The following is a 15171-nucleotide window of genomic DNA, read 5'->3' as shown; positions in this document are numbered from 1 at the left end:
TTGGCTAATTTTGCGACTGACGGCAATTCAGAAAGGTAATCTACTAAGCGTTGAAAGTATAATTAAGAAAACTGTAGTAGTGATGTAGGATTGTAACGGGTAGTGAATTCTTGGTGTTTATTTGAAAATTTTTATTTATTTATATGATTATTTGTATTAACAGCCACACTATAACAGATACACGATTATCTCACTTTTTTACTCACTTTTTATTCATTTTTAAATCAGAATTCTTCGTTTTTCTAATAGATGTTTCATTTTTTCAATAGGATTTTTGAGTTTTTCTCAAATTATCGACTGAACGTCTCACTTTCAAAAACAAAGTGAATAAATTTTGTATACACTTCAGGAAAAAACGAAATACGCAAGAGGGAGTAATTTTTCTCACTCGAAAATTATTTGATTTTGATCTCACTTGACTAGTAAAATAGCGAAATACACGATCAACGGCTCTAATTTTCTATTTCGAAAATTTTTGAAAACACAAAATATACTAACTTGAAAAATAATTCAATGTCGAACCTTACTATTCAAAATCAGTTTATTTTTTGTTTGCAAAAGTTTTTGTCTTAAAAAAAGAACTTTTAAATGTTATACTCGTAATATTTCCTACCAGTAGCCTTTTGAATATTGGGGTACCACAGCTTGCTTTTAAAAATAAATTATTCATCAATAGCTATTGTATAATCGATGTTAATGAATTAGTAAGCGTAACATTGGTAATATACGCCAAACAAAAACAAAACTCAATTATAAATCTAAATTTCAAAAATTTTTAAAATTCTTCTCTTTTTTGAATTTTAAATAATTTTGTATCTGAATGAAAAAAAGTAAAAGTTAATTAAACCTGCTCTTAATTCACGTTATGGCTAAAAATTTGTGTTCCACATTTTATTAATTTATGCATATGCGCTACTATGATTGAGTTCAAGTGCTAAAGTTTTATTCACTTTGTTTTTGTTTTATTAGCATCTAAAAGTAGGTACATGACTTACTATAGAAAAAAGAGGCAAATAAAGATATTAAAATTCAAAAAAGCATTCGGCATAATTTAATTTTTAGTTTTATTCTTTAGTATCGTACATTGTTAAAGTGTTTCATATTGTTAATCTTTGCAGAATAGTGGCTGAACCTAATTAAGTTATCTAAAGCTTAATTTTGTTTTATAGCCGTAAATATTCTCTAACAAACTTGTTTGGTTGAATAAAATTGAACAGAACTTATAAAAATTGAAGTGAACGTAATAAAATTGAATTGAATTGAAGATGAAAATCAAGTACTACAGAGCTTTTAATTATTTTTTGTTTTATGAAAACCAATTCATTCATTCTCTATGATTTTTTGCTCGAATGGAGAGCTTAAACTTAGTCAACCATTAATTTTCTTCTTTTCAATTCAATTATTATTTTACATTGAATTTATGTATGTACATAAGAGGCGCTCAGCACATTGGTGGCCAACTTACATATATGACATTTCGAGTAAATTGCTATTGAAATAATTAAATATTTTAAAGAAAATTTGTAAAAGCCAAAAACGAATTGATGTCAAAATAGAGTAAAGAGAAAAGTAAACTAAGTATTTTGAAAATATAGAACAATTTTTTAGGCCATTACAGCTCTATTGAACATAATAATTCATTTTTGCAAAAATGTTGGATAGCGTGCTGAGCGGCTCTATGTATGAATGTAAATACATTAAATTAATATTATACTTTGTTTGCGGAATATATACTTTGATTTTCTCTTAACTTTAATAAGCAGCGAAACTTCTAATTCATTTAAATTAGAAGTTTTGTTTGCATCTAAGTTTATAATTCCGATATACATAGTTGTATACTGATACCATTTTTATTGACTTTTAAATAATATTCTCATTTCGGATTCGGAAATTGAAATTCAATTTTTAAAATAGTGATGTGTGAATACTAGCTACTCCTAATTTCAATACTCGTTACTCCGAAGATTCGAAGTAACTGGTTTCTCGTAGATCAAGAATACTCGTCACTCAATACATTCATTGTACATTATTATTATTATGTTTTGATTTTTATTACTTTAATTAGCTTGTGTTATGACATTGCATATTAAGCTCATGAAGTCGCGATGGCAACAACAGAGTCACATTTTTATATTTGCTGTTATTGTACAGAATTTTTTAATTTAACATATTTACATTTCAGCCACATCAGCTGTGTCAAATAAAAATTAAATTTACATATGTACATGCATAATTTTTCTATACTCGAAATACCCAGTCTGAACATTTTAACATTTTAAACGCGAACCAACTACACATTGGACCTTGGTATTTGCAGATTTTTTTGCATATAAAATATATTGAATTCAAGATTTTGTAGTACGGCGATTCTTGCACTACAAGTAACAGAAACCGATTTTAAAACAAAACTTTTTATGCAAACTTCAAGATTATGCACAAAAAATAAACGGTCATGTAAATATTTAAATCAGCCTTTTCTGTGCAGTGACAGTAAAAAATAAATTCAAATGTTTTATGTTTGTTCACTAAAAATAAATACTTTTAAATATATCCTATACCTACCTTTCATATTTACAATTTTGTAATTGTTTCGGATCTCAATTTAGAATAGTAAGCATGTTTTTAACCGTTAAAATAGCAAGGGTTAATGAATAATAAAAATTAAGAGCTTTTAATTACAAAATTGTAGAGATCGTCTTTAAAGCTATAACAAATATAATTTAGTTTTAATATACCAAGAAGCAAATACTCATAGTTTGTAAGTTTTCTTGATCTATTTTGTATTTGCAAAGAATAAATGGTCATCTAATATACTCAGAAAATTGCACTTCCTGAAAATAATCAGCAGAAATAAAATTAGTTTAAAATTTTAAGCGAAAACAATTTACATAATTGTGGAAGAATTCGAGCGAAAATGCTTGAATATCTCATTTAACACATTTATGCCAATCTAGTAAGTATCTCCATTTTTATACCATTAAATATAGCATATTTATATGTGCAACTTAATATGTGTGTACGGTATTTGTTTTTTTCTAAATTATCTTCAATCGTCTTAAATTGTTATGCAAATTTTTATGGCTTTATCCTTGTTTCGATGTCACGGCTGATGTCATGAATTTAATTTTAAGTTTTCCATTTCTTTGCCTTTTTCCTGTCTTTCATTATTAAATTTTCTTCTTAGCCACTTCTTATAAAAATTTACATTTCTCAAAGGTAAGAAAGAGAGAGACAGAGATGAAAAAAAATATTAAAACAAAAAGCTGAACAAAACAACAGTCAATACGTACACATATTCTTGAAGATAAATACAGAGAAAGAAAAAAATTAGGACAATAATAGCAATAATAAAAAACAAAAATATAAAGGAAATGATAAAGAGAGCAAAAGGGAAAAAAATTACCGGAAACTAAAGATGAGCTAGAAAATATTTATAATTTTTTTATGCTTTTAATTTTAGCCCTTACATGGTGTTACAAGATATGCGATTTGGTAAAAAGTTAGCTTAGACCAAAAAATTCCATACATATACTCCAATATAAAAAAGAATGACGGAGGATGGTCTAGATATCAAAATTCAATTTTTTATAGAGTATTCTTTATGAAAACGAATTTGTATAAAGAATACATGTTAAGCTTCCAGGTTTACGTTACTCGTTCGAATTATCTCGTTCTGTCTATAAGTGTCGTTTTTCGCTTTGAAAAATTTGTTAAATCCTTAACTCCGAATCTTTAATTTTTAATCGTACTACGTTTTAGTATGACCAATTCTATTTAGGACTTAAATTTTTTTCACATTATATGAAAAAATTTGGATATTGGCTGATACTAATATGAAATCTACTGTATGAAACTTTTTCATTATCCCAAAACTTTATCTTAATCTCTTTTATCATAAGTCGTCAATATGGTAAGTTTTAAACTTTTTGCCTAATCTTGGTGGGAAATGATCAATTTTTTTCATTTCTATTCCAAAACTTTATTTTTTTAATTTTTTACTAAAATTTTTTATTAAAACATTTAAATTTTTGCTGATTAATTTTTTGGATATTATGGTAATTAACCATTTTGCTCAATATTTTTTATATTTGACTCAGTTTCTCCATTTTTACTTCAAGTATGTTTGAAAAGTTCGGTAGACTTTCGAATAAAACTAAAGTGATAGCAGAAAAGTTTCACAATACAAACCAGTGGGTTCAAACTCAGTAGATATTCGTGATTGACTTGACCTTAATGAAGAGTACAAAATGGATAGGTTTTTCTGTCACGTATTGCTTGTTTAAATTTCAGTTAAATTTCAAAAGTCAATATTTATGACCCGTTAAAAACAAAATCAGCATACAACGTTTATTTCGCAGAAAAAAATCAAAATGAACTATGACTACTTTTGAAAAGGAACTGAAATTCTTAGATACTAAATTTGAAAAAATTAAATAAAAATTTTTGCATGTTAGATGGACAATAATAAAGCAATAACAAATGGACAATAACAAAGAAATTGTAAGTGACATGATGAACTTTGATTCTTTTGTTTCAAAAAGATTAATTTTAACTTTAACTCTAAGAAAATGTAGTGGGTCGCCAAATCCACCTATTAACATTGCTCTTTTTCAACATCTAAAAAATATGAAAACAAGTGAGATGATTTCCAAAAATAACCATGTACTTAATAAAATAAAGCAAATGAATATTAATACATTTTTTATGGTACTTTTCTCTTCAGCCGTTTTGTTATTTCTTCACTTTTTCAACTCAAGATGTTGTGCATCATTAAAAAATTTTCGTTACCCAAAATGAAATTAGAATACTTTGAAGGAAATCACTTGAATGTTGAAAACCTTAATTAATCTCTTCTAATTTTTTGTTCCCGCCATGTTTATTAGAAAAAATCATTCAGTCAACAGTATAGTCTTAAGAAAATGGGAAAAAAAAAACGCAAAAAAAAATCATAAAAAGTTAACAATTTCAGGAACATCAATAAAAATAAAATAAAATGATAAAAAACTGTAATAAAAAATTTTCTCAAGAAAATTTATGGAGATGTTAGGAAGATACTCTAAATGGACAATATGAAAATTTGTTTACTGAAGGGCTCCAACAACAACGAAAAAAGAAAATAAGCAAAACTTTGAAAACAACAAAAGATACTTGTAGAGAAATATAGTGAAACTCCTCATTTTTACCATCATCCTTTAGCAGAATTTATTATAATTTATTTGAAAGAAAAAGAAATATAATTTTGATGATAATGATAATCATGATGCTTAAAATGATTTGAGGGCGAGCCGGTAATTAATTGATTTCGCCTTAACTAATTTTTTAATTCTTTAATTTAGAAAAATTATGTTTTATTTTTGCGCCTTTTATACTTTTGCCAAATTAAAAAATTCAATGTGAATTATCCTTCATAGGAAAATTTTATTCTTTTTTATTAAGGTTTGAAAATCTTTACATGTTTCGGAGATAAAAAAACATAATAACAAAAATAAAGCAAGAAGGATAAAGTTACAAGATTGAGGTTCAAAAATATCTAAGGATATTTTTTTTGCTAATTGCAAATTAACATTTTTTAATTCGTATTTCAATAATTATTTTTATAATTGATTATACGTATATAAAAAAAATTTTATTTTGCTTAAAAACATCATGCAAATCATGAAGCGTCTTATATTAGAATATGCTCTAACCTAGGAACGCTTTCATTAAAATGACATAATGTACTTCAGTTTCAGTTGAACTAAGTTGGTTTACATAATTTTAAAATGGTTTTGGTTTGAAACCTTAGATTTCTGTAAGTCTTAAAAATTCTAGAATTTTTATCACCAGAGAAGTTGTATTTTCCATTGTATGGGGTAAAGAACTTTATACTGCAGTATTTAACTATTAAGAATTTCAGAATTTCTTTACAAATATCAAATATTATACAAAACAATGTCATAAGTTTTATTAAATAGGTAATGCAAAAGTCACTGTACAGTTTTCCATAATTGTTATACTCGTACATTAAGTAAGTAGTTTAAATTTATAAATATTCGAATTGACTGCTAGCTGTAAGATAGTAAATTTTATATTTAAAAGTGAAATTAAATTTTAAGTTGCTTTTAAGTAACAACTCCGGTAGGTTTGCGGAAATTTAAATTAAGATTTGTAAATATAATAATTGTTAGAACTACATTATAATGTCAGTTTAAAATATACGACATTAAGGATCTCACAAATATATTGTGAAATTAAATTTTTCATTTTTCTTAAATTACGGACTACACCTGTATTAAGCAGTTATTGTTTCGGAAGTGGTTTTTTGTTCTTCATGCGGACAAACAACTCTTAAGCAATGGTTGAATTTGTCCGTCTGAAATTCTGATAAACAATATTCTGAAATACCTTTTTCAAATCAAAAATGAAACAGTAATTACGCCAATAAATTTTTTTCTCTTCAAATGAGAGGTAGCTTTAAACAGAAAGGTATTAATAATATATGTTTTGATTATATTGCCCACACTTTTACATCTGTTGCCATATATTTATTAAGACCTATTATTTTTTTTGGTATTATGAATGTTATCTCAAATTAATTCTTGAACAACTTTCAGGTCGATGCAAAACAAAAAATTGAATTCGAATTCATTGCACTCTTTTTTTAGACTAAGTAATGAAGTTCAATTTTTTTAGCGCTTTTCCAAAAAATTTTTGAAAAAAAGTGCTTAGTAGTTTCACTCTGTTCGTCCGTCCGTCTGTCCGTGTGTCTGTTTACAAAACTTCTACACCCTTGATGATAGAAAGCTGAAATTTTATATCTACATAGATCTTTCCTAGAAACTTATTTTCGTAGAAGAAAATTTTTAGTTGTCTCCCCCCCTTTAGAAGTTGAAAACCATAAAAATGCAATTTTTTTAACGATTTATTGCAGTGAAGCCATAACCATTTTTCAAATTTTGCAAACGCAGAAAGGCAGTGGCTTGCTTCTCCTATCACGGCATATTATAGTTAAACTTCAAGAAATGGTCGTTCAAATTTACCGCTATCTAAAGTCCGTTTTTTTTTTCAAGTTTTTGATGTCGCTTTTCTTCTAGACTACACGTTTTGAGAGCCTGAGATTTTAGGAGCTTTTAGACACTAACAAATAGTTTATTTCGTTAGAAGATTTGTTTCCATCTCCACTCCCTCTCAAGATATCGCCTCTTGAAATTAGTAAAATTTGAATTTTTTGCGCCTTATGTTTCCGAAACCGCGCAAACGTAAGGAGCTAACGGTAAATTCTATGACATTGAAAAGTATAATTATTTTTCCTAACTCACGCCAATAAACTCACGCAACTAACCCTTAAAATCGAGCATTATTTTAATCCCTCTTTAAATTATTTTTCGCTTTATTTCAAAGACTGCATAAATCGTTTATCCTAAATGTATGCAATCCTAGAAATAGTTCGTATATGAATGAAAACAATTTTAATAATGTGCTAGGTTCTAGGTATACATAGACTGTATTTAATAGCAGTATTTTCACTTGTTGAAGGGAAAAGTTCTACAATGCAAACTATTGGTTTGACCCAACTTTATTTTAATATTATTTTCAAATATTAGTGTAATAAATTATATGATCTTTTTTATTAATTCTTATTGTTCCTCGCATTACACGTTTTATGTAGTTTTTCTTTTCTTCAACCTTATAAACTTCCAATCGTATATTGATAAAATTTTATTAATTTTCTTTTAATTCCTCTACTTTTTAATTTATTTGCAATTTATTTCCTTTTTGTACAAAAAACAGATATATAGATTGTTGATCTAATCTTATAATATATCTTGAGTTTATTGACACTTAGATTGTCAATCTACATAATTTATGGTTAAATTAAAGCTCCATTTATTAAGTAAAAATCTTAGAATAATTTTAAAGAATAGCAAACATGTGTTGCTAAATGAGGCTGTAGACCATGTTATTATTAAAAATTAAGGTTTTTTCACTAATCTAATAATTTACGGGAAAATGATGCAAACATAGAGAATTAATATTCCTTGCTAGTGCCAGGCAAGGAATATTAATTCTCTGACGTAATGGAGTAATTTTTACGTTTATATACAGGGGTATTCAGTACAAAGAATGCAATATTATATATCATTGTGTAGGGTATCAGAAATGGGTAAAATTTTTGTTACGGAATAGTTTCCAAATCTCAACGTTTACAGAGATCAGGGATTTAAACGAATTTTCACGTAATTTCTACGTTGTAGAATGTATGATATTGAACTTAAACTTATATTAGATACATATTCTAGTTTGCATAATTATTCAAAACAACACATTTAAACCAATATTTAAAATATAATATGTTATTATAAAATTTAGGGAAGTTTCTGAAAACTGCCTTATTTTACGAGTAGCTAACGAAATTAAAATGATTCAATACGTTTTAGATGATAATTACTCTGATTACCTTGAACCTGGAATAATATAAACTTTAAAAATTGAGACAAAATTAAGTGATTAATTTACTGACATTTTAATTTTATTGTTTATCAAAAACAATGTTTTAATGGATTGATAATTTTATTTGACAGACTAGAGTTATACATACGTTATTTAAATTCAATGACACGTTAGAAAACAAAATATTTTTATGATTGGGAAATTATATATAAAAGTCGGTTCCAGGCGTGATTTCTAGTTTTAGCATTTTGACATTTAGAGCAAACTAAAATAATATTTAAATTGAATTGTGATAAAAGTGCAGCATTAAAATGAAATTTTTATTTGAAATTGTAGTTTTATTTACTTGCTGCGTTATTGTTGTAAGTTTGATTAAATTGTTAAATTCGTATTTTGGAAACTAAGCGTCGAGGAACTAAATAAACAAATTTCAAGAAATATATTGTCTATGTATAATTGATTAACATATGAAAAATCATAAAATTTGATTGGAAAGTTTAAGAGCGACAACATTTTATTTTTTACGAAGTTTAAAATACAGAGCTCTTCTTAGGTAGTTAGCTTCAGTTTTTATTTAAAAACAATTGATTGGATCAATAGTCTTAATTGTTGGCAAGAACATAGGTGAACAAGGCGATACCCACTTATACAATGTTGTTAATTTACATTTTAAAATTTTAGTGTCTTTTTTAAATTTTCAAGTTGAAGTTCCGAAACTTTTTAACTCTATTATCCTTTCCCTTTTTAGTTCTAAAAATATTGTGAGGATTTTAGAATCGTTAATAGTTTCAGAATATATTAGACAAAATTGTTGTAGGTTACATTTTTAAAACTTTAGTAACAATCAGTTAAAAAATTATTTAAAAATTATAATTATAAAGACAATAAAGTGCTATTTATGCAAAAATGTTTATTATTAAAAAATCTTTTTTAGACAATTGCAGTTGACGCAGAACAAGCGAAGTCCGAATGTTTAACTAAATTAGAAATTACAAATGAAGAATATGAAACAGCAAGAAGCGCAAAATTTAAAAATCCTACACAAAAAATTAAATGTTTCTTTGATTGTTTTGGAAAGAAGGTGAAATTCATTTCGAACTCTGAGATAGATGCAGATGAAATTGCAAAACAATATGCAGCTTTAAAAGAAGGATTAAAACCTGAGGATGTAAAGAAAATTATCGCGACATGCAAGGATAAGTGGTTGGCACCAGCTGATACATCTGATTGTGATAAAGCGTACAATTTCACATTTTGTCTTTACGATAATTTGAAAATTTAAGGCTAAAATAATCCAACTCGATTGTATTCCAATAACTTTATAAACCTTACTCCTATAATAATTATAACCTGTGTATATAATAAAAAAAACCTTATTTTGCGAAAATTAAAGATAGTATGTTGTAAATAACACTTGAAAATTTTGTTTCACCAACTAGGGATCACTTACATTATAACAATGAGATAATCTGACAATTTTTGGTAATTAACGAAAAATTGGTTCACAGTAAATTTAAGGACATTAAAGGAGAGGAAAAAAAGAAAAGTTGCCATTTGATGTAGGTTCTGATATATCTTCAAAATTCATTTGTTTGTACCAAATGTAGAAATAGATACTGGACAAGTATCACAATCTATAGAGACAGCTTTGATGACCTTGACAGAATAGAAACACAAATTTTTCAAGTTATGAAATCAAAAACGTTAATTTTGAAAGCCGGAATTCGGACGAAACGAATTCATGATTACTTCTGACATTAAATATGGCATCTTTAGTGTTGTTAACAGAAACAATGAAATTTATAGAAATAATGTTCTGTGACAAAAGGAAATATAGTGTTATTTCGTTCTTGGACAGTGTTAAAGACACGGTGATACTCGTAGATCAAATAGCATAGTATAAACAACAATATCCCATGCAATCTTGCTTTATAAATCTGGCAATGAATTAGTTTAGGAGTAAAATTAATACACAGCACAAAATCAAGTAGTTGGCCTGTTAGTCTAAATTAGTCAACCCCGTAGAAACTTAAGGTATGATCATTTACAAGTCATAAGTTATGTAAGAGGTTGTAATTAATCTAATTTAATTCATAACAAAGTTTTCTGTATGTGGAGCATGTTCGAAGGCAACCGATCTAAGTTATGTATACATTATATCTAATAGGTAAGTTTGCTATCCCTCAACCACTGTCGAATTTAGCTAATAATGAAAAAATAAACTTAGAGCAAAACCCTTTGGTTCCCATATTTCAGTAGGCAAAAAAACCGAAACTAACTTTCAATTTTGACACATATGTAACACTCAAAATTTAAAACAAATATCTGAGAAATAACACATGTTTTAGTCCTTGGCAAATATTTTTCTTCTTGCATGTATGCTGAAAATAACAGAATAATCAATAATGTTTATTACGAACAGCTAATGCAGTCAAGGACTGATATCGGAATTCAATTTAAGAGGTCAACTTTATATTTTTAAGGTTTTTAATCAGTAAACCCAACGATAACTCAAAAACTAATTGAGCTAAGTTCACCAAATTTTCACAAATGATTTATTGTGGTAAGCGCGAGAATCCTATTTAAATTGGACGTGATCGGGGTACCGGTTCGGGTAGCTGCCATACAACTTCAAAATTTTTTTTGGCTATATCTCAGAAACTATAAGAGCTTTGGTATTAAAATTTCACACAAACGAATATATTAGTAGGGCCAATGTGTCTCATAAAAGTCGTTGAAATTACTTGGCTCCTTCCGGTACCTGCCATACAACTTCAAAAGTTGTTTGGCTATATCTCAGAAACTATAAAAGCTGTTGTATTGAAATTTCACACAAGCAAATATATTAGTAGGGCCGATGTGCTTGATAAAATTTTTTAAAATTTCTTGGCTCTTTCTGGTAGCTGCTATATAACTTTAATAGTAGTTTGGCACACAGTATTTTGAAAAAAACACATAGCATCGAAATTTTGCATAAATCAATATGGTAATACAGCAACTTAAAGTCATAGTCTGTCGCATAGCCAATTATGGCATCTTTATTCGCACATAGGAAAACAAATTCGTACGGGTATCACAGAGTTGGCAAGGTCAACTCTATTTTTTCTCGTTTCAGTTCAATTTATAATTCAATTAATATACAATAAAAATCACAATAGAATTGAATTAATTTTCAATCATTTTTAATAAATTTCTGTTTAGAAATGTAATTTAGTACGTATTCCGTCTCATTACTTTACGAACATTACCATACCATTGGGTTATTATGATACGTTACCATAGTTTATTTACTCTTACCATAATTTATGTTAAAAGATAACCTATCACAAGTACAAGTCTCCTTCTCTAAATTGTAAATGAGTCAACCATGTTTGTCATGCACTACATACGTTTATAATTGAAATATTGTTTTGATTCTAACATTTCATACATATGTGTAATTTGACGGTTTAAATAGCTTTAAGTAAAATATGTTATTATAAATAATTTAAAAATACTTCATAAAAATAATATTTCAAATAGGTAGTTCACTATTAATTTTAAAGTTATAAAACAGTTCAAAAGAGACCTTCTAATATCTAGCTCTATATTGGACAAAACATGATAATTTGGAACTTAATATTTTTCATTTTAACAACACTTGGTTTTTTCTCGGTAAACTTATAACTGTAATTTTTTTTTAACATTATTTCTTCAAGAATCTATAACAATAATTACGGTATAGAATACTAATTCCCATATCTTTTAGGTCAAATGTATAGAAACATTCGATTGGAACCAAAATGTAGCACAGTGTTTGAATTACTTGAATATTTCAAATGTTGATTTTCAGAATGCTGCCCAACAACATTTTGCGAATGCTTCAGGAAAAATTAAATGTTATTTTGAATGTTTCGGTAAAAATATGGGTTTCATACATAACGGAGTCTTACACGATGATTGGCTAAAAAATCAAGAATATCTCATTAATGGAGGAAACTATTCCAAAGCAATAATAAAACAAACTGTAGAAATGTGTAAAAGTTATTTTAAAGGTACAGAAGTTTGTCAAAAAGCATATGATTTTTTTATTTGTGTTTTTAATAAATTGAGTTAAATCGATATTTGCAATAAAATTTTATTTGTTCTCATTTTTTTTTCATTCATTTTCTATTGAAAAATTTCACAAATTAATAAATCTAATATCTGAATAATTTATAATTAGTTAACGGTTTTATTTGATCTTGTTCTTGCTGACATCAAATTTATGTCAGTTTCCAATATTTCTATACCGCATTTCAGTAAATTTTATGCCGGAAAGCGAACGACCGCAAGGCACCTTCATACATCACAATCAAACTTTTCCTATTAAAGACCTTAATAGCCGCACGTATTTGATAAACGTTTTATTAGAAATCAAGCTATTTTTTTTTCTCATTTTTAAATTGGATTATTTGAATAAACAAAAATTTCTTTACTTTCAAACTAATTATTGTTTTATTTATTTCTATATCTTAAGTATAAAGATTGGAAAGATTTCCATATCTTAAGCACAAGATTGTCGTAGATTGTTTATTTTTTAGAAAAATCTCATTAAAGTGACACAAGTTTTGTACCAATATTGTTGATCGCTTGTTTCTAGTGTAATATTTACCAGGATATAAATATTTGCAGAGTAGTTTGTGCTTGTACCTTAAAACTATGAACATTATGCATAAGTTTCTTAGAGAAGATTTTCAATTAAGTATGAAACTTTCAGAAAGCAATGCCCAAAAAAAATTAATATTTTGATTTCTCAAAATCTAATTGAATACAAGAGATTTTCATTAATTTTTCCATAGTGAATATATTTGTATATAAAAAAACATTTATTTCTGTATACATCCGCGTTTTTACAACAAAACTTTTTGGAACGAACACGAACAAGTTTTTAAAAATTGCTGAACAACACTTTAATTTAAATAAATTAGCAAACGAAAATAATTATTACCTTCATATTTTAAAAGTTCTTATTTATTTTCAATTTTGTAAACTAGGTGGACATAGACAATCAAATTATCATAATTTGCGAAGAGAACACCAATTAAAGATACTTAAATACATATATAACAAATTTAAAATATATTATATTAAGTATAGATGAAAGATTTTGGTAATGATTTTAATGTGTTGTTTGCAACAGAATGAAAATAATTATCATTACACGGGAAAATTACGGGTAAATTATCTGATATTTTTATTAAATGTAATAATTAATTAAAATTATTACGCATAATTAAATAATATGATTATTTTTCCGCATATTTCGTTTTCCGTTTATAAAAGGAACTTGCAAATTTATAGAACCTAATAATTCAAAATAATCCCATAACTTAATTGACCAGCAGTCAAAATTCGTTTATCTTATTAACTGGAAAACAAAAGAAAAAAAATATTAAATATGAATTTATTGTCGACAGTATTTGGTATAATATTTTTGTCGTATTATAATATGATTGCGGTAAGTGTACAATAATTCGGTATTAAATAAAATTATATTAAAATTTCACATTTTTAATTTTATGTAGGCTCAAAGCCCAGCTGATAAAGCAGGTATTGAATGCGCACAAAAATTCCCTATTCAACAAGCTGAAAAAGATGATCTTACAAATGGAAATTTTGACAAAATAACTCAAAATGGCAAATGTTATATTGATTGTTTTGCAAAAACAATGAATTTCATGACAAACAATGCGCTAAACGAAACCAACATAATAGCGTTTTATACATCAGTCGTGCCAAAAGCGACACCAGAAATAATTAAAGGAGCCATAACTAAGTGCGCAAATTCTACAGGTGAAGGTTGTGACAAATTGTTTAATGTTCATAAATGTCTCTTTGTTACATTGAACGCGAAGCCCGCAAAATAGTGTAAAAAAATTATGTAAATGTGATTTTCTTTAAATTTTTTATTTGTTAAGAAATTACAGTAATAATTTTTAATGTATTGTCAGTAAAGTTATTTGAAATAGAAATATAAAAACTAGTAAGTCTTGACTAATATTTTTTTAGTGTTTGTGTATTGTACCTGATTATACATAGAGGGATACCAAGAAAGTGTCAATTTTCGTAAATTATTTAATTACATATTGCATAAAGCGTAGTTCGCATTTAATAGAAGAATTATATTTCGCAAGCTGCACGCGTCCTTTATGAATCTGACTTTATTATTTTTCCAAATATTTAAAATTAGCTTTTGGAGTTGTATGGCAGGTACCCGAACCTGCCAAGCAATTTCACTAAAACTTCGCTAATATATCTGATCTATAATTGGACACACAACTGCCAAGTTTCATGAATCTAACTTAATGACTTTTCCAAATATTTAAAATAAGCTTTTGGACTTGTATGGGAGCCACTCGAACCTGTCAAGCAATTCCACCAAAACTTCAGAAATATCTTTGACCTATAATTGGACACACAACTGCCAAGTTTCGTGAATCTAACTTTTTTATTTTTTCAAATATTTAAAGTAAGCTTTTGGACTTGTGTGGGAGCTACTCGAACCTGTCAAGCAATTCCACCAAAACTTCAGAAATATCTTTGACCTATAAATGGACACACAACTGCCAAGTTTCATGAATCTGACTTTATTATTTTTCCATATATTTAAAATAAGCTTTTGGACTTGTATGGGAGCCACTCGAACCAGTCAAGCAATTCCACCAAAACTTCAGAAATATCTTTGACCTATAATTGGACACACAACTGCCAAGTTTCGTG

The 15171-nt window shown here is 27.1% G+C and overlaps 1 protein-coding gene across 1 annotated transcript; it reads left to right on the top strand.

Moving 5' to 3' along the window:
- The first annotated feature begins 8675 nt into the window (after positions 1-8675).
- Positions 8676-9790, top strand: LOC129606526 (general odorant-binding protein 56a-like). The gene is made up of 2 exons (XM_055516881.1): positions 8676-8792; positions 9365-9790. The coding sequence occupies exons 1-2, from the start codon at positions 8742-8744 to the stop codon at positions 9710-9712; spliced, it is 399 nt and encodes a 132-aa protein (XP_055372856.1). The 5' UTR covers positions 8676-8741; the 3' UTR covers positions 9713-9790.
- The last annotated feature ends 5381 nt before the right edge of the window (positions 9791-15171 follow it).

The sequence above is a fragment of the Condylostylus longicornis genome, unplaced genomic scaffold, assembly GCF_029603195.1.
Source record: "Condylostylus longicornis isolate FDR11 unplaced genomic scaffold, ASM2960319v2 ptg000018l, whole genome shotgun sequence".
In the NCBI taxonomy this organism is placed as follows: Eukaryota; Metazoa; Arthropoda; class Insecta; order Diptera; family Dolichopodidae; genus Condylostylus; species Condylostylus longicornis.
Note: the sequence above shows the minus strand (reverse complement) of the source record. Positions and strands in the feature narration are given on the sequence as shown.

Bases quoted from the DNA above. Each gene is read 5' to 3' on its own strand.
- LOC129606526 (XM_055516881.1), top strand. From the start codon at position 8,742: ATGAAATTTTTATTTGAAATTGTAGTTTTATTTACTTGCTGCGTTATT. The intron at 8,793-9,364 runs GTAAGTTTGATT...AATCTTTTTTAG, and splicing joins TTACTTGCTGCGTTATTGTT to ACAATTGCAGTTGACGCAGA.